Source organism: Acinonyx jubatus, chromosome D4 (genome assembly GCF_027475565.1).
Source record: "Acinonyx jubatus isolate Ajub_Pintada_27869175 chromosome D4, VMU_Ajub_asm_v1.0, whole genome shotgun sequence".
NCBI classification, from domain to species: Eukaryota; Metazoa; Chordata; class Mammalia; order Carnivora; family Felidae; genus Acinonyx; species Acinonyx jubatus.
The window spans coordinates 70,407,631-70,427,544 of record NC_069391.1 but is presented as its reverse complement, the minus strand read 5'-3'; the positions used below and the strand labels follow the sequence as shown (position 1 = coordinate 70,427,544).

General features: G+C 41.8%; 1 protein-coding gene across 4 annotated transcripts in view; it reads left to right on the top strand.

Annotated features, from left to right (window-relative positions):
- LOC106989185 (spermatogenesis-associated protein 31D1-like) overlaps positions 1-19,914 on the top strand; it is a 212,894-nt gene that overhangs the window by 143,548 nt on the left and 49,432 nt on the right. Inside the window, exons 2-3 of one of the 4 annotated variants that reach the window (XM_053205229.1) lie at positions 7,912-8,069; positions 14,782-16,811. The exons of 2 other annotated variants lie outside the window; for them this stretch is intronic. In XM_053205229.1, coding sequence (XP_053061204.1) covers positions 15,062-16,345 — 1,284 coding nt within the window. In that variant the 5' untranslated portion in view covers positions 7,912-8,069; positions 14,782-15,061 and the 3' untranslated portion in view covers positions 16,346-16,811. Of the gene's footprint in view, positions 1-7,911; positions 8,070-14,781; positions 16,812-19,914 lie in introns of those variants that run through there. One more of the 4 variants, XR_008291232.1, reaches the window with a different exon arrangement.

Here is a 19,914-nt window from a genome sequence, read left to right as displayed (position 1 = left end):
TAAAGAGAGAGAGAGAGAGAGAGACAGAGCACAAGCAGGGGAGGGGCAGAGAGAGAGGGTGACACAGAATCGGAAGAAGGCTCCAGGCCCAAACTGTCAGCACAAAGCCCGATGTGGGGCTCAAACTCACAAACTACGAGATCATGACCTGAGCTGAGGTCAGACACTTAATGGATTGAGCCTCCCAGGCTCCCCTTAAATATTTTAATATTAGAGTTGCTTGAAGATAAAGGAAAAGTTATAGGTGAGCCAGAACAGAAATACTTTGAAAGCATGACAGTGATTTTGACATAAACTTCTGACAAGCTAGGCAAGATAGAAATAAAACAAAAACAACAACTGCTACCACTCTAAGGTCTACTATCTGCCAGTGACTTTCATACACATCATCACATGGAATTCTTACAACAATCCTTTGAGATTGCTATTATCCCCTCCCCAACCTCCACCCCAGGTTTACATTTGTGAGACAGGCTCAGCAAGGAAAAGTAATTTGTTCAAGATCATATAGTTATTCAGTATCAGAGGCAGGATTTGAGCCCAGATTAGGCTCTTTCTACAACCTCCCTGTTTCTTTATAAGATACAACTAGAAGCTACAGGGATCTGTAATGCCAGCTAGGGTTGGAACAGCACAGCTGAAACTATCATACACTGGGCTTCAGAATGCATTCAGCAGTTGCTCCGTGTGCTGGAGGTTTGTTACATTGCAGACCCTGAGCTTTAGCCTTTTCGGTATTATTTAATTTACAAACAAGTCTGGTCCCCTTCCTTGGGAATAGCAAACACAAGAGAAGAATCGGATTCGGTAGTGTTTGCTTCCACATAACCTGACCAAACAGGGGATGCCTTATTCTGATGCACCGCCTCCTTCTCATTTTCCTAAAAAGATTCACGAACCCTCTGCCAATATGATAAGTGTTAGGGGAAATGAATTTCTGAATTGTCATTCTAGGAATTGCCTTTTGCAGCTGAAACTTCACCACTTAGTCAAGCCCTCCCCTGCCATCTGCTCAGCTCCCAAACTGCTGTAAAGGTAGAGAGGAGCCACTTAAATTACAAGGAACCTCATCTGTGATGGAAATTCCATGCCATGGGACTCTCTCTCATCTTTCCAGCTTGTTGAACGCTGGCTCCAGAAGATCACACTTTTAGGGTCGCCAGGGCACTATCATGAGGTATCAGGTCTTCAAAGGCAACCTGTTTACCAACAGCTCATTGTTCACAAAAATTCATCTGAACCAGCCTCAGAGTCCATGTTTGCAAAGTCATCTCATTCTCAACTCTGGGGCCAATCAAGTCTGAGAGAATTTAAGGAAACCTGTGCCAGTTTTGATGGCTTAGTATCGTCTCAGTCTGTTAGTGTGTGTGAGTGATTTGCTGGCACAGAGTAGGCACTATTCTTCAGGCCTAATTGTTAGACCCTTCTCCAGTTTTTGTACGGAACCTTCTTGTGCTGCCATTCTGGAAGCTACACCCTATCTTGTCTTCCTGTGCTCAAGTTTTTAGTTTATCGAGGACTGCAGTTCTTTCATGATCAGTTCAGCCCTCCTGGAGGCCTGGCTAAGTCTTTGATGCTTTCTTCCATTGTCTTTCTAACATTTACTACTTCATTTGTTCATTCATCATTTGTTCAATGTGTTTATTAGAGAATTTTTGCCAGATATTAATGCCTGTCGGGGAGATACAAAGTGTCTTAGGTCGTGTTCCCTAGAAGCAGAGATTGAGGTGGGAAGTCTTCTGCAAGCGGTAAACTGAGGGAATGCTGGAAAGGTGGGGGGTGGAAAGGAGCAGGGCTTGGCTCTGGACCACGCTGGGGGTGAGTGGGAGCAGAGGCTGGTGTAGACTCCCAAGCGCCTCCAGACGCTTCTGTGAGGCGAGGACATTTCCTGTGGGAGACTTGAGGTTGAGCCTTAGTAGCCAGTACCCATGCCATCTGGGGGATGAGGGCACTGCGATGACAAAGGGGATGTGCGTGGAGGAGCAGTAGCATCTGCCACACAGTGACAGGTGATATTTAGTCTCTGAGCAACTCCACAGAACAGGTAATTGTGCAGTGTGGATGTGGAATGATAGAGCTATGCATGTGAGGAGCACGTGACCAAGGTAGGTATGGCTACCTGGGACAGGGGTGGGGAGGGCTGCAGAGGGGATGGAGTGGAGGGGAGATGGGGTGGTTGTCAAGGAATGTTCCCTGAGGCACTGACTCATCAATGGAGTCCTGAAGGGTAAGGTGAGTCCTCTTCCTGGTAAAGAGGAGGGAAATTTCAGGTGGAGGGTGTGAGCATGAACATCAGGGAACAGGGCTGCACTGTGATTTTTGCATGCCCTAGGCATTTTTGCCCAAAATGTTAAGAATTAAAATATTAAAAAAATATTTTATGACTGTGTCAATATAAATATACATGTAATCCAGGTTGGATTATATGTATTTTTTTTTTAGATTTTAAGAGATTGAAACATTTTTCTTGGGCCCCTAAAAGTACCTTGGGCCTGTGCCTCCTGTACTTGTGGATACGTGGGTCCTGTTGGTGGAGGTAGAAATGTGGGAAGGCAACACTGAGCACTTGAGTGTTATTGGATGCTAAGTGTGCAGCCATTTCTGTCTTTGCTCCCGTCCCCTGCCTTATCACCTTCTCCTCCTAAAGCTATACTCTACTGAGATGAGGCTGGGGTTGAATAGTGCCTCCCCCAGATTCATATCCACTTCAGACTGTGAGTATTGAGAAATAGGGTCTTTGGAGATGTAATTAATTAGAGGAACATCCTGGATTCGGGTGAGCCCTTAATGCAAGGACTGGTGTTCTTATGCGAAGAGGTGACACAGAGGGAAGAAGGCTACATGATAATGGAGTCAGAGGCTAGCGTGAGTGATGTAGCTACAATCAAGGAACGCCAAGAATTGCCAGGTGCCCCCAGAAGCTAGGAGAGAGGCACACAACAGATTCTTCCCTAGAGCATTTACAGGGAGCATGGGCTGCTTAGCTAGGGGGATATGAATGTATAGCTATGTTCTCTAAGCACTTCCTCCAAATAAGTTCTCAAGAGCAAATACTCACTACTTACCTGTTAATACACTTGATAAATCTCCTTTATGTACATATTACCAGTACTAAACTATAATTTTATAATTGAAAGTTTTTGTTAGTGACTGAAAACACTACACTTCTTGTAGGTTTACTGGACGTGGGGAGTAATATTAACATTTACTGAGTGTTCCCTGTGAACTAAGACTGTGCTAAGCACTGTGTATACAGCGTCTCATGTAATCATCACAACCTACCTGTGAGGTTGGTGTTATCACCACTTTACTGATAAGAAAAGTGCTTCTAGACAGATTAATTCATTTGCCCTGGATTCAGATGGTTGTTTGCCTAACTGCCAAACACTCTGCTGGTGAATCTCAGGCTTTTGTGTGCTAAAATCATCTAGAGGAGTTTGATTTTTTAAAAAAAAATGCAGATTCTTAGGTCTCATGCCTAGAGAATCAGCAGGTCTAAGGTAGTCTAGGGAATCTGTATATTTAATCACCCAAATGACTTGAATGCAAGTGGTCCATAGACCACAGATGGAAAGATGTCAAATATACAGTGTAATTTATTTTTTTATCTGATGTCACTGATGCAATATCATTTTCCCCCTGTGGATGCCCAGGTGTTCCAGCACCATTTATTATGGTGAACCATTCTTTCCCCACTTCCTGTAGTTTCATTTTTGTCATGAAACAAGTGTCATCTATACATGGGTTCCAAACATGACCCTCCTATTTTATCATTTCAATATAATTCTTATCATTGTCTATTGCAAACATACTTTGAAAAATTCCACTGTGGCCTAAAGGGCAAGAAATCTCGGGAAACTCCATGGGTCATTTTGTGACTGGACATTATATCCATAAAATTTAGAGATGGCCGTTGACAAAGGAATACTCAGCTCTCCTTGGCATCTTCATTTAAATACACTGGCCTACAGAGTACAGGTTCTGGTATTTGTAGAAATTGGTCTGCAGCTCAGTGACACCCAGGAATTACTCTGTTCCCCTCCCAGCTGTCATTGCTTCCTTATCCAAAACCTCTTTTACCAGGTCAGCAGTACAACATTTTAGAAAGTGAGTCACCTTTTATGAAGAGCATCCTGTCTTACCTCAGGTATCATTAGGGAAGAAAGATGAAATACAGGCTTGGCAGTATTTACCTCTCAGGTCTGCTTTTGAACAAACTTTCCCCTCCCTGCAATTTGCTGTTGTCTCAAATGGGGTGCCTATTATAAATTCAGCTTCACTGAATCCAGCTTAAAAATGAAAAAAAAAAACAAAAACAACAGATTGTACATATTTTCCCACTGGAACAAAAGGCTATCATTTAAATATGGTTTGATACCAGGGTGCCTGGCTAACTCAGTCAGTGGAGCATGTGACTCTTGATGTCGGGGTTGTGAGTTCGAGCCCCATGTTGGGAGTAGAGATTACTTAAAAATGAAATATTGTTTAAAAATGTGGCTTGATGCCAACAAATGAGTTTGATATACTGTCAAGCAAACTCTTAACAACATCTTTTATTTTTATAGTATTATATGATGCAGGTTAAAAAGCATTGCAATGAATTGTGGGTGGGGAACATGGGGCATAGTGATGTGAGATTACTTAACTAAAACCATGAAGGAAATTGTATACACACCAGAGGTTCCACTGCCTTGTCTTGCTCAATGAGTTCTGGGGTGGGAGGCAGTTAGCCAGCTGGATTCCCAAGAAGGGCAAAAGCTTTCCATTAGACATGGTTCAAGTTTCCATTTACATCTGCAGTCATGGATAGTCAAGCAGTGACCTAGCTGTCCACAGGAAATGTGTGGACTAAAGGAAGGGTTTCCATGCAGACACTTACAGTGTATGGCCACTTCAGGTTCTCAACACTGATACCTCAATAGCATAGAAAGCTGTTTGTTTTCTCCCCCAGCATAGGGGTGTGATCCACTCAGACTAGGCTGCATCATGTAGTTAAGTATTCTGTCTCCATTCTCTGCCAGTGAAAAACCCAACAACTGAGTGTTGAAAGCACAAAAGTTGTTCTGCACTTGGTCACACCGTTCTTGGGGCCTGAACTGGTGGTTTAATTGATAGTCACTTGGGGAGAAGCAAATGGATTTGGAGACCCAAGAAATCACCCACAGACACTGCACTAATGGAAGATGTTCATGGGCTTTCTTCCTTCTGCACAGAGTCTACTATCTCTTTTATACATAATTAGCTGAAAATTTTCTCCAGTAGCCTCTGTAATTCTCCCAATGATGTGTTTATACTTGTATTTTCCCTGTACTAGTTATATTTTATTGTTAAATTGGAAATATGGATCATTATGTTGTTAATTGAAGTTCATATTTCTTGGACAGCCACATGCCTGACAGGCCAAGGGACAGTGCTGAGGAAGAGTGGTGAGCCTTACTTGAAGGTGGAATAGAAGTTCCCTTTGAAAATATTTGTCAAGATTTACCTGAGGTGTTGATGCAATATTCAGATTTCCAGTCTTTTCGTTTGGGGATGCTGAATCAGAGGGGTTGGAATATGTCCCCAGAATGCATATTTTTATAGCCATATGATTGTTATCATTTGGGTCATGTGGGAAACACTGCCCTAGGAAGTAGGACTTTGAAAATGTGATTAGAGTCAGGGTGCTCCCTGATTCCCAAACGTCCTCCATCATTCCCATGGAGGCATTTTTCTCTTTCTTAGTCGTTTTCCAGCCTCTGTTCAGTACCTCCCACCAACTACCATTCAGTCCCATGAGGGCGGGTTGTTCTTACCTTAGATTCTCGTGTCCTCATCACTGTACCTGAGTGTACAGTCCCTACCCCATTTTAAGGCATTCCTATCCCACACATCTCAGTTACAGCAGTACCAACTGATTTACTTTCCATGCCTATCCCAACCTCTTCAAATCTTTTGACTTTTTTTGCATTACATCTTCTGCACGGAATGCCTTCTCTCACTAGTTTACCCATTGCATTTCTATTTCTTCTTAAGAGCTCAAATGTCACTTCTTTAGAAGTCTTACTCAGCATGCCCAGGCAGAGTTAATTCTTGCCTCTGTGTTCTCATAGTACTTTGGATTTCTCTCACCCATAACATATGGTAATGTAATGACCTGTTTACTTGTCTGTCTCTCTCAGTAGGCAACTTGGAGAGGGATAGTGACTTTGTATTTATATTACAGTGTCTAACAGAGTGCCAGGTACATAGTAGGGATTTTATAAATATTAGCTGAGTGAACTTTCAACTTTTAATAACTATATATTAAATGATTATTATTAAAAAATATGTGAATTAGTTTATTTCTGTAAGTCCAGATAGTCATTTATTCATTCACCATTTATTCAGACACATATCTAGGGGACCCCTATTATATACTAAGCATAAGTGATTCAGTGATAAACTAAAAATACACATCATTCTTGCCTTCATGGAGCTTTGAGGTAAGAGAATATATTAATAGAATAATTATGAAATGAAAAGAAGATTTGCTATAGTGAAAAATACCAAGGATAGGCATATGGGGCAATGAAAGCATATAATTCAGAGTGGGAATGTGAGTGCTGATAACAAAAAGGGATTATCTAGTGGGGGGAGTGGAGTGAAGAACCTTCCATGCTTGGGAAATTCTGTTCAAATGCCCTGGGGTAGGAGGGAGTGTGGTAAGAAGGCATTGAAAGATGGATAGTAGGTCTGGAAACAGAGCAAGTGGACTTATGGCCAGAGAAAAGGGCTGTCACCTAGAGGATAAGAGTTTTCATAGGCTCTGTTAAGATGTTGTGTGTTTATTCTAAATGCAATGGGAAACCAGAAAACAAGACAAAACAAAACAAAAAACTGAGTAATTTGGTAAGTATGTTATTGCATTTTGGGGGGGATTTTATACTGATCAAATAATGATTTGTAGCACTATGTTTGTTTTGACCATGCAAACTACTTCAGCACAGGAACCATGTCTTATATTTCTTAGTGTTCCCAGCATCTAGCATTACACAATAAATAGAACGAGCAACCAAAAGATGTGTGTTCTTGTTTTGTTTCAGATTCTTGAGAGTGAGGCTTTTTGTAAACACGCTTAGAAAGAAACTTAATTAAACAAACACACTGGATAGCTTATGACGACATACAATTTGTGTGAAAATTGTGAGAAACATATTTGATATGGTGAATGGACAGCTGGTTACCCACTACAGTCTTAATCCACAAAGACTGTTTCTTAAGTGTTTGGGAAACTAGTCAGCATTAGTTTGAGAAGAACCTATTTCCCTTGCCCAATAAAGTCATTTTATCACTCATGATGCTTGAGGTTTTGCCATTAATAATCAATACTAGAGCTGTAGTGATGCTTTGGGCTTTAAGAGTCCTTGGGCACCTGCATGGCTCAGTCAGTTAAGTGTTTGACTCTTGATTTCAGCTCAGGTCATAATCTCATGGTTCATGAATTCGAGCCCAGCATCAGGCTGAGTGGTGACAGTGTGGACCCTGCTTGGGACTCTCTCCCAATCTCTCTGTCCCTCCCCCACTCTCTCTCTCGCTATCTTTCTCTCTCTAAATAAATAAAATTCAAAAAAATTAAAAAAACAAAAATGTAGATAAATACCTAATTGGGAGTCAAAGACATATTAATGTTTATCAACTGACCTCTTTGGGATATTTTGATAGGATTTAAATATAAAGGAGATTTTGTATTAGGGATAGAGCAGGAGCATCAGTGACATGGAAGTGAGGTTGGCCAGGAGGCCACTTCCTCAGTTTTGCTTGTCTTGTCACATCTAGAAATGAAAGTCATTTTGTGAATGATGGCGGTGATTGTGCTACTAACCAAAGCTGAATCTCTTTGGATGTTGGTTTCACAGTAAAACAAAGAGTACTTTTCTTCCTAATCTCCAGGACACGGCGAAGTTTAATTACTTCAGTGAGGAAAAGTGCAATGGACTTTGGCAGATAAGTTGCTCTGTCATACAAGCTGAACTGGTGGCACCATCTACCCAAAGCCTTCGTGATTCAGTGGAGTTCTCACATGAGCTTCTCAGGAACAAGTTCTTTTGGTAAGGCCAGGATTTTGTCAGAACATCAGTGCACCTAATCTTAGGTGCACTATCTCATCTTCCATCAATTTTTTCCAGACTTCTTTATTTGCCCCACTGCTCAATGACTTTTCTAGTTGCTGGAGGGCACACGAATGAGAAAGGGAACCTTCGTTGAGGCTTTGGGGCAATGATGGTTTTTCTACAATATTCCATGATGATTTGAAAAATTAACTCTGTCTACGACAGTGGCACATTTACATTACACATGTTCAGCAAGACTTTTCTTATTTCCCTCCAGGCTTTCTCCACTCTGCCCTGTGGATTTCTACAACCTTACTTTCATACTTGGCAATTGTTCCTCATTAAATACATTACAACTATGGCAAGTCTTGAATTAAAGATATTTTTAAATGAATAAAGCCATTCTATCATTAAATGTAACAACTTTATTTCCTCACATAGTCTCAAGAGATGCCATAGATCATATTTGGAGTTTTAATAAATTTTTTAAAAATTGCCACCAAGGGGGGCACCTGGGTGGCTCAATGGGTTAAGCATTCGACTTTGACTCAGGTCATGATCTCACAGTTCGTGGGTTCGAGCCCCGCATCGGATTCTGTGCTGACAGCTCAGAGTCTGGAGCCTGCTTTGTATTCTGGGTCTCCCTCTCTCTCTCCTCCTCCCCAGCTCGCACTCTGTGTCTCTCAAAAATAAATAAAATTTTTAAAAAATGAAAAAAAAAAATCACCACCAAGGAATGAGGTTCTGATTACTAAAGCAACTATTCTGACCAAAGATGGATCCACCTTTTTTTTTTTTTTAACCTTTTCCTCCGAGAGATGCTCTTCTTGGGTCCTAATTTGTCTAATAAATCTAAGGCAGGGATTAGCAAATGACAGGCCAATTCTGGCCAGCAGCCTTTCTCTGTAGACAAATTTTTATTGGAATGTAGCCATGCCGATCTATTTAAGTACTGTCTATGGCTGTTTTGACAGCCATAGTAGTTGAGCAGTTGCGACAGAGAACACATGGCCTGCAATGCTGAAAACATTTACCATCTTACAGAAAAAGTTTGCTGACCTTGGTCTAAGATAGGTTTCTGTGTATTCTTTGACTATCAATTAAGCCAGGCGCTCCTTGAAAGCAGAGGACTAATATAGTTTCTCTCTGTATCTTCAGTGTTCAAGTCCAGAATGAATGAAAGTAACCTAACCCACCTGTATGAAAAATCATGCTTCCTGACCCCATCCTTAAAGGCTGTGGGAAGGAACCATTGAAAACCAGACATATGGTGGCTTTCTACTAGGACAGGTTGGGTTGATTTTCAGGAAGATCTGTATCAATTACTCTGATCTTGATGTGCTGCAAAGGGTTGCTTCTGTTCTCGTTTCAGCAGTTCAGGGATGGGAAGACAGGGATGTGGGGGGAGCGACCAGTGCAACTTTTGCTGCCCCAAGAGAATTTTCATACCTAAGGATCTCCCGAAGGTATTTTATTGAGGATGTCCCAGTGTTTGGGTGCTGGGCAGCAGTGGTCAACGAATAGCTGCACTGGCATCTTGGGTTGTTTGTATTCCCAAACTCACTCATCTCGGCGGGCAAATTCTCTCTTAACATTTGGTACCGTGTGAAAAAGGAGATGGTTGGGAGGCAACTGTAGCCTGTTCTCTGTACTCCTTCCTTTGTTTCAATGCTCTTGTTGACTTTCCCTACATATGTAAATACGGGAAATGACTAGAATGTAGGTTAGTTTTTGTAAGAAATTTATACATCTAAGGCTTTGTTTTGAAAAGGCATTGGAAAGGGCCCAGGAAAATAGTCTTGCCAGTTTCCTTAATAAGTAAGCCAGAGATGGCAGTTATGTACCAAGTTCATTACCACTCTGGCCCTTCTCACCCTTCCACTGTCACACATCACTAATAGATGCCTGCATTCTTTCAGAAAGAGAGAGCCCCCGAATCCTTCTTAAAATCAGGTAACTGCCACCAATTAGTCCGACCTGGCATGTGAGATGAAATCTTACCTGACAGAGCTGGTTTTACATATTTCTAGGTGTGAGAATATTATTCCAGTTTTTATTTCTTCCTTAGCTCCTCATGTGGAAACTGTTCCAGGCCTTGAAGGCAGGAAGGGGAGGCCTGGCAAATCAAGGTATCCTCAGCAGAATGCTGAGCTCAAACAAAGATGTGAGGTGACCAGCTAGAGTAAAGCAGCGTGCAGTGGAAAGTCACACGAAGTGAATGTGGACTAGGAAGGAGGAGCTAGGTTAAGGTAAGCATTGGCATCCAGGCCAAGACATTTGAATGTGATTTGGAAAGTCAGTGTTCCTGAAGGCTGGTCAGTGTATTATTACTCAGGGTTCTCCAGAGAAACAGAGCCAATAGGATGGGATGTGTATATATACACACCCACATACAGAGCAATAGAGAACAGAAAGAAACAGAGAGGCAGAGAGACAGAGGCGTAAGAGTGGGGATTTGTTTTAAGGAGTTGGCTCTTTTGAGTGTGGTAGTTGGCAAGTTTAAAATCTGCAGTGCAGGCCAGCAGGCTGGAAATTCCAGCAGCAGTTGATGTTGCAGTCTTGAATCTTAAGGCAGTCTGGAGGCAGAATTCCTTCTTCAGAGGACTTCAGTTTTTCCTTTTAAGTCCTTCACCTGATTGGATGAGGCTCACCCATGTTTTGGAGGGTCATCTGCTTTGCCCAGAGTTTACTGATTTAAATTTTAATCACATCTAACAGCAATTTCACAGAAATTATTGGTTAGAACAAAGTTAGTTTATTTAAGTGAAACAGAGTTGATTTAAAGAAAATTATTAAATAAATATCAGATGCAGCTGGTATAGGGATATGTCGAGTATATATCTTCTAAAATGGCTGAGATCAGAGAATGGTAAGTGACAGAATCCCTAAACTCTTGTAACAAGGAAACGTCATAAGAAAATGGGGTTTAAGGAGATTGATTCTGCTGCCCTGAACAAAGGCTATGGGCAGAAAATATGCATCAACAAATTTTAAATATGAAAATGTTCTTTCTTGTAATAGCTATAAAATAATGCCTTTTCTAAAGATGCTTTTTCCCAAATTTCCTGAATATAATTTTCCAAATCTGCTTTTTTAGTTGTTTATGCTTTTTTTCCCCCTCTAACAAATAGTTTTCAATTTTATGTAATCTGAACAGCTGGGTCTTTTGCTTTATGATTTTTTTAAAGGATTTGAAGCTTAGGAAGTCATCCTGGGTTTTCAGTTTCCAGGTGTAACTTACACCTTGTTTGAGTGGACAGTTGGATAAGGCTATTTTTTTAACTTGTTTTATTTTTTATTTTTTTTTTTGAAATTCACATCCAAATTAGTTAGCATATATTGCAACAATGATGTCAGGAATAGATTCCTTAGTGCCCCTTCCCCATTTAGCCCATCCCCTCTCCCACAATCCCTCTAGTAACCCTCAGTTTGTTCTCCATATTTGTGAGTCTCTTCTGTTTTGTCCCCCACCCTGTTTTTATATTATTTTTGTGGAAAAGGCTATTTTTAAAATATTTAATTTTTTCATGTATCTGGGATTTATTTTCCTATGCATTATTAGGAATGCATCTAAACTAATTTTATTTTACTTAAATTCCTACTGAGTTATTCCTTTACAAGTTCATGAAATAGCTCTTCCTTTCTGGTGGTGTCATTTTTACTTTCTAGCAAATTCTTATATGGAACAAAATCAATTTCTGGACTAGCTAGTCTGTGTTCTGTAACTGTATATTTTTTTCTTCTTTCAGTAGATTATTTTAATTATATAGTCTTATATTTAAATATCTAGTGTGGCTAGTTCCATCTCTTATTCTCCTTCAAAATTTTCTGTGATCATCTTATCTATTTTTCTTCCTGTGAACATCAGAATTTCGTCACATTCTCCCGAAGTTTCATAGAATGTTAATTGGATTTTGTGTAAATCATTATGAGGGTTATAATGAATTCATGTATAATTCATTTATGTATGAATTTATGCACATTTTCAATCAGCTTTTGATGTTTGTGACTATAGAGCACAGATAAGATTAGAGTCAATGAATTAATCTAAAATAATAATGAAGATATTTTATCTCAGGTGCCTCCTTCACTTGAGAAATTTAAATGTATAAATAGCCAAATCGAATTGAATTCCCTTCTTTTTGCCCCTAAATATCTGGTGTAGATGTAACCCAACAATCAATGATCCAATGACTGGCCTCAGGGAGCAGAATAAAAGAAAGAGTGATAAACACTATCCTGCAGAGCGAAGGTGCAGGCCAGGGACTATAGGAAGCTCTGTTCATAACCTTGCTTTTTTGTTTTATGCTCTGTGGCCTGGGGCAATTTATTTAATCCTTCGGGGCCTCAGTTTTGTTATCTGTAAAATGAGAAAAATATTTCTTCACTCACATTATAGTTAAAGGGAATGAGTGAAAGTTTGGGGCACATGATAAGTACTGACCAACATGAGTTCTGTTCCACTTCCTCCTTGTGATTCTCTCCCTAATCCCCGCAAGGGTTGACCTAATCTACATTAACTCTCAAGGGTGGTCTTGTGACCTACGAAAGCCTGTTCTTTCTTGGGTCAATTTTGAACTGTGTATTTTATAATCAATCACTGCATTTATATGAAAAAGAAGTAATCCACTAAATTCTAAGTGGTGGATTTTTTTTATGATGGTAGGTTTTGGGGCCAATGTGCATTTGTGTCTACATGCCGAAACTTCTGCACTGGCTCCTCTGGAGTACCACAGCAGTTTATTAGATTAAGCTTGGGTCGTGAAGGAATGTTACAGTTTATTTTAATGCAGGAGGGATGAAGGCACACACTGTATTTCCATTAGATTTTCACAAAAAATCATTACTATCTCAATTGTTTGTAAGTTCACTTAGGCAAAAAAGAAAAGCACATTTTTTTAAAGTTTAGTTATTTTGAGAGAGAGAGAGAGAGACAGAGAGAATGCATGCAAGATGGGGGAGGGACAGAGAGAGAGGGAGAGAGATAGAAGCCCAAGCAGGCTCCACGCTATCAGCATGAAACCCAATGTGGAGCTTGATCCCAAGAATGGTGAGATCATGACCTCAGCTGAAACCAAGAGTCAGATACTTAATTGAGAGAGCCACACAGGCACCCCCAAAATCACACATTTTGAGGCAGTACTGGGTAAAATTTGGTGCTTATTGCAGCACTGCCTTCATAGTAGAAGATGAGTTAGGGCCCTGGAAAGAAAGTCCCATATTGAATGTGTGAATTATGTTAAAACTGTGCAGGCTCCAAGTTTCCAAGCCTTCTGAGAGAACACACACACACACACGCACACGCACATGCACACACACATGCACACACATACATGAAAGAGAGGATTAAGGAGAGAAGTCACCCTGCTTGGCCTCAGTTTCCAATTTGTAAAATGAGAAGGCCAGACTAGAAGGTTCTCCAAGGTCCTTTCCAGCTCTGAGTGTAGGAGACAATCTCAAATCCTGTGCCTGTATTAGCCCTTTGTGGACAGGGAGATTAAAAACACAGGTGGCTCTCCTGCAAAACTTTAATTGCAGAGCTTTAATTAGAAAAAGAATCAAAATACTCTTTCGGATTATGTTTTCTTAATTTTATTTTTAATTGTGTTTTTATTGTTTCCATTTTAAGAGAGAAATGAAAGCTGCAGTTTGCTGAAGTGCTGCCCCTGTTCTCCTGCCATACAACTGCCCTAGCAAGTTAACCTAAAACAGTTTCTAAAATGTATTTTTAATGAGAAACCAAGGTCCCTGAAATTTGTTGTGAACATTTTTTGCCCCTTTAGACCTCTTATGGGGCTCTGGAGTTTCCATAATTCATTGCCAAGAGCATGGCAAAGGATTTCGGCTTAGTTTAGTAATTACCTTGTGTTAGTCTCACTCAAAGTTCTTTTTCTCTTAATGGGTTAGGAGAGACATTCAGAGGCTTTGATTCTAGTAATTAAAGTTGCAATGGGAGGGGCACCTGTATGGCTCAGTCGATTAAGTGTCTGACTTCAGCTCAGGTCTTGATCTCAACACCTCATGAGAGTTCAAACCCCACGTTGGGCTCTTTGCTGACAGCTCAGAGCCTGGACCCTGCTTGCGATTCTGCGTCTCCCTCTCTCTGCCTGCTGCCCCTCTCCATTTGCATTCTCTCTCTCTCTCTCATTCCCTCTCAAAAATAAAGAAAAAAATTTTCTGACGGGCAGGGAAGCTGAAGGTGCATGTAATGTTTAGCCTATTAAAATGGCCATATTCAGAGCTTACACAGGGTAAATTCTTACCAGAGACTCTGAATAGGACAGGTCAACATGAAAGAAGGCATGAGAAAATGACAGCGCTAAGGGAAGTCTGGGAGTATTCTTCCCTCTCCAAATTAGGTCCCACAATTAGAATGGACATTTTTTTGCCCCCTGTCATGGCATGAGGGAAAGATCTCCCCAAGTCTCCCTGTGTGCTTCCAGAATGCTGACTCACTCCCAGACTTCAAGGTGGAGCATGCAAATTAGACCACAGTTTCTCAAACTTTCTGTGGTGGAGGACCAGTTTGCTTCCTCCCCCTGCTCCCCATGTACTCTGGGCTGATACTTGCCTAAGATACAATGCAAGTGAATCATGAAAACAATGACACACAAAACAAAGACAAACAAAATACAAACGTTGGATTTTATTACTCTGTAAAATTGCAATAGAAGGTTCTAACCATCTTCAATTTCTATACTTGGTGCAGATGCTGACAAAAATATGGGAACAAGTACTGGCCCATTGACCACACTTTGAGTAGCACTGGCTAAGATCAGGGCAACAGTATTTTCTGGTTCCCAGTAATTATTTCAAGGGTGTTCCTATGACCCGAGCTAGTCCCATTCACCTGAATTCTGGGACTTAATTGAGAACCCTGGGACAACAATTCTCTGTTTTTCCTGGGTGGATGCCATCGTGGGACCCCAAATTTAAATCTGGGGCTTTCAAATCCCTTAGAGGAAGCTCTAAGTCTCTATGGAGACAAAATGGAAAATTCAGCCCCCATCCTGGATCATTCGCTCCCTGCCACCTCAACTGTGGGCAAGGAAGGACAGGGAATCCCAGCAAAATCACTGCGTCCTATCAACCATGGGCTTGCAGAGGAAGTTCAGAAAATGAAGGATGGCAGACAGACTCTTCAACCTATCAGACATAGCAGCATAGGCAAAGCAAGTCAGACACAGACTGTACCAGCCAACAGATGGCCCTCAAAGCAGCCTGCAAGGCAAGCTGGCACCAGGCGTGAGCCAAAGGATAAGACCGTAAATCCCAGTGATAGAGTCAAGATGCAACAGGGCAAAATGGTGGTGAATCCAGAACCTGTTTCTGTGCCCAAAGTGTCCAGGGAGTTATTCAGGGCTGAGGAGCTAGATGGACGTCAATCAAAACCTAGAGATAGCTTGACAACCAGCCAGCCAGGAAGCCCCCAAATGATAAATGTGAATGCAAATAAGGACAAACGTACTGTGACCATTAAAAGCCACCCACCAAACACATCAATTCCCCAAGATCCTAATTTAACAGAACGGCTGTATAAGGAATTAAAGCTTAAATTGGAGCAAAGAGAGCAGAGCTGGGCCCAGAGCAAAGACAACGACCTGCCCCCCTCGACTTCCAAGGCCTCCCTGACTCATGACCAGGAGGACTCCAGTGGGGACATGGGAGCTTCCCAAGTGCTTCACGTCCATGTGCAGGACACAGGAATTAGTACGGAACAGCAGCAGGATACTTGGGTCCCTAAGCATGTCTTAAGGAAGCACCAGCACAAGAATCTCCCACCAGCTACAGAGACAGTGAGCCCTCCGTGTTCCAAAGCACAAGAGTTTGGTGGAGGGGATGCAGGGTTGGGGACATCCCAGCCTATAAGGAAGAGTTGCCCTCCTCGGGACGTGGCACTGGCGGAGAAGCCTGGGAGCCAATCCTCCCGCACCCTATCACAGAAGGGTCAGCCTCCCCCTGAAAGCCTTTTTAGAAAAAAAGTGAAGGCTATTTTACAATGTCTGAATCCTGGCAGAAAGTGCAAAAGACAAGAAAACTCCCAGGAAAAGGGCATCCTGCCATGTGTGCAAAGCAGAGGCATGGTTCAAGGTAGAGCTGCCTTTACTGGGAGGACCGAAGCTCAGAAACTCAGGAAAGATGTTGGGAAGTTCTTAGAAGAGAAGATGGGGCACCGGCATGCTACAGATAGCGCCTGTCCTCAACAGCCCCTTCTGTCCTCAGCCAAGTTTGGGAAACCTCGGAAGGAAGCACAAGTGCAGGCCCAGGCATAGACTGCCCAGGGGCCTCCTCTCAGCTACAGGGCTCCCTCCTGTAAAGAGAGAAATACCAAGTCCTGTCACCAAGAAGCTGTCTTTGTGGGCCACAGCCATTCTCCAAGTATTAGACAGATCAGGGACAAGGGCAGACACCCCCAGGAAGCTGTGGCCCTTAAGGGCCAGCTGTTGTGTCAGAACCATCGCCTGTCTGTGCCCCACAGGGAGCCTGTGCCCCACCCACACTGCACCTGCAGGCATCAAGCTGCCCAGGGGCCTCCAGCCACTCTCACCACTGCTAAAGGCACGGTATTTGGAGATCGGTGTCTATCATTGAGACAGAAAACCCTTCTCCAGAATTTCCGGGTGGGGGGGGGGGGGGAATTTCTGTCCCCAAATACCTTGTAAAGAGTATTGATTCTTCCCAATAAATATTTCTCTAATACTGATGTCTGTTCTGTGTACTGTGTTGGGGGCATAGGTTTTGGGTAATTCAGGGCTTGTGTTAATTCAGCTATTGCTGATTGCTTCAAGGGACCAATACCCTGAATCTCTTGAGAAATAGAGATCATGTGCTCCTAAAGCCCATTTGATGCAGTTTTAGGAGATAGGCTCTGTCTCCTATAGGTTAGCCTTAGTGAAAATGTATAGTAGTCCTCACCTTAACTGTCATCAACTGTTTTATAACCTTCAGAGCAAGTCTTGTGTATCTGAGCAGGATAAAAGACAGGTATAGATTTCAGATAATAATGATTAAGCCACTGTTTTTTTTTTTTTTTTTTTTTTTTTTTATTCACAGTTAGTGTTACAGTGGCTTAATCATTATTTGGAAATCTGTAACCAGAGGATCCCACGGGGGGGTGAACTCTGAATGGGAGTGGTTGGGTTGTTCAGTGTTCAAAGAAAAACACTGCTAAAGCCCTCTTTAAAGACGATACAAGTGTGGTATCCTTTTGTCCAAGGTTATGCCATTGACCCTGCAGCATCTGAACATTAAGGTCACAGAAAGAATTCAGAGTCTATGGGGAGCCTGAGAGTGACAATAGATGGAATATGGTCCAGAGCAGGGAACATGAAGAAGTGAGAAGGTACTGGAGGCTCTAACATCTATGTAGATATACCAATAACACAGCCTTCCAGTTCCTACATAATCTCAATTTAGCATCCTTTACTTCCCATCCAGTGCAGTTACTGCCACCCTGTAGAACTTAGTACTGGGAATACTTCTGCCATCAGGAATACTACAGTCTGATATTGTGTCCTTTTACCTCCTCCTCCTATCCTTCCAGCTTATATGTCCCCTGTTATCAACTCCACATGATTCATTTTCCAACTTCTTGTCTATCTACCAAGGTCTTGTCTTCCTGATCATCTATAAGGTAACCAACATTATAAAGCTCTAGTAGAGGGCTGCCTGGGTGGCTCAGTCAGTTAAGCAGCAGACTCTTGATCTCGGCTCAGGTCATGATCTTGTGGTTCATGAATTTGAGCCCCGCATCAGGGATCCCTTGGGACTCTGTCTCTCCTCTCTGCCTCTCCCCCACTTGTGCTCACTTTCTATCTCTCTCAAAATAAACAAACATACATACAAAAAAAAAGCCCCAGTACAGCACGGGGAATATAGTCAAAATGGAATTGTGATAGTTGTAGCTGCAGTTGTGATGAGCACAGCATAGAGTTTTACACCTGAAACAAATGTGGCATTGTGTGTCGACTATTCTTCAATTAAAAAAGAAAAAGGCTCTAGTACAAATGGGCCCCATCCAATCCCCTTCAACCCTTCTTGTCTGGCAAAATGTCATCTCTCTGCTTTTTCCAGAAATGTCTTTTTCTTAGTTACTGACTACTACTGGAAATCTCACAATTGAGTCTACTGATGCCACAAGAAATTCAGCCCCAGCAGTATCTGGAAATCATTCATCCACCCCACAAATACTTATCCCAGGTTTACATGCAAACAAAACAAATGGAGTTAGGTCACTATTTCCTTAGTCTGTTCTCTTCCCAATTCTACTCAAATGTATTTTAAATTTCCTCACGTTTCTCAACTTAGGCCACCTTTACTTGGCCCAGCAGATGTGCTGGACCACAGTTTACAGAGGAACTAGAAATCTGTGAGATGGGAGCTTTTCGTCAGAACACAACAAACACAACAAAACAAAATCTTCCAAAAATATTTCCCTATTCCTCTCTCCTTCCCAGTGCAAAAGGAATTACTCTTTATTGAGAAATAGCTAAATTATAGTCTTGATGGACTGATCCTCCCTTGACAGGTCTCCTTCTGCCCCCCTCCCTGTCCTTATGAGGCACCCAACCTCTTTTATTTTTTTTAAAGATTTTTACTACAGAAATGTTTAACATGCACAAAAGCAGCTAGAACAATATAACTTCCCACACACCCCTCACCCAAGTTGCACTATTGTCATTTGGCAGGTATGATTATGATTAAAGTGCAAAAGCCCACTTAAACACCTTACCATCTAGGGGCTCCTGGGTAGCTCAGCCGGTTACATATCCAATTCTAGGTTTAGGCTCAGGTCATGATCTCACGGTTCATGAGTTTGAACCCCACATTGGCTCTGCAGAGAGCCTGTTTGAGATTCTCTCTCCTTCTCCCTCTGTCTCTGCCCTCGCCTGCTCAACTCTCTCTCAAAATAAATAAACATGGATTCTTTTGAGGAAATATGAGGGGTAGGGCTGCTTCTGAGTATGTTTCTCATTCCATAAAGGTAAAAATGCACTACTGGGGAAAACAGCAGCTGAAGGCAGAGTAGATCTTGGGGATGTAGATCTCTGGGGATGATGTGGGTTCCAAAGGGAGATCACCAAACCAGTAAAAGGGGTCTCAGGTAATATCAGGGTAACAGGTGGAATATGAAGATTTCACTAAGGTAAATATATGTGGTGAATAGGTGGAGTTAGAAGGTAGGTTGGAGGCATCTGAAGGGCCATGGAAGGATGGACAGATCTGCTGGGTTGGATGGTGGGTGAAGGGTTGCATGTGAGTTTCTCTCTTACGTTGTCCCCTCCCCCACCCTCAAGAACCTTTGGTATCTAAGCTAAAGCTCTGTAACGTTGGCTTGGAACTCTAGTCTAGAACATGTACTCTCAATGCCCAGCTGCCTGAGGCAGCAATACATTGCCAATGATATGAACCATCTTCGTCTAAGACACCTTAGTGCACTATGGCTGAAATCCAATTCAACTTGTTAGGTATTTCCATTCCTGCCTTCCTGTGTGGGGTGGGGGTCCTTCTTCTGGTGCTGTGCTACATAAAGAAGAATCCGTGTTTGCCAATATTTTGGAAACACAGAGACATCAATCAGGTAAGTAGAGTCCCTCAGAGATATTAAATCTTTTCAAATAGTTGCATTTAAAGTTATCAACTTCCAACTATTGCTTTTGCTGAATCTTACAAATTTTGATTAAGTTGTATTTTAATTTTCATTTAGTTTAAAATAGTTTTTTCTCTTGAGATTTCTTCCTTGACCCATGTATTAGTAGTGTGTTATTTAATTTCCAAACATTTTGGAATTTCCAGCTATCTTTCTGTAATTGATTTCTAGTTTAATTCTATTCTGGTCTGA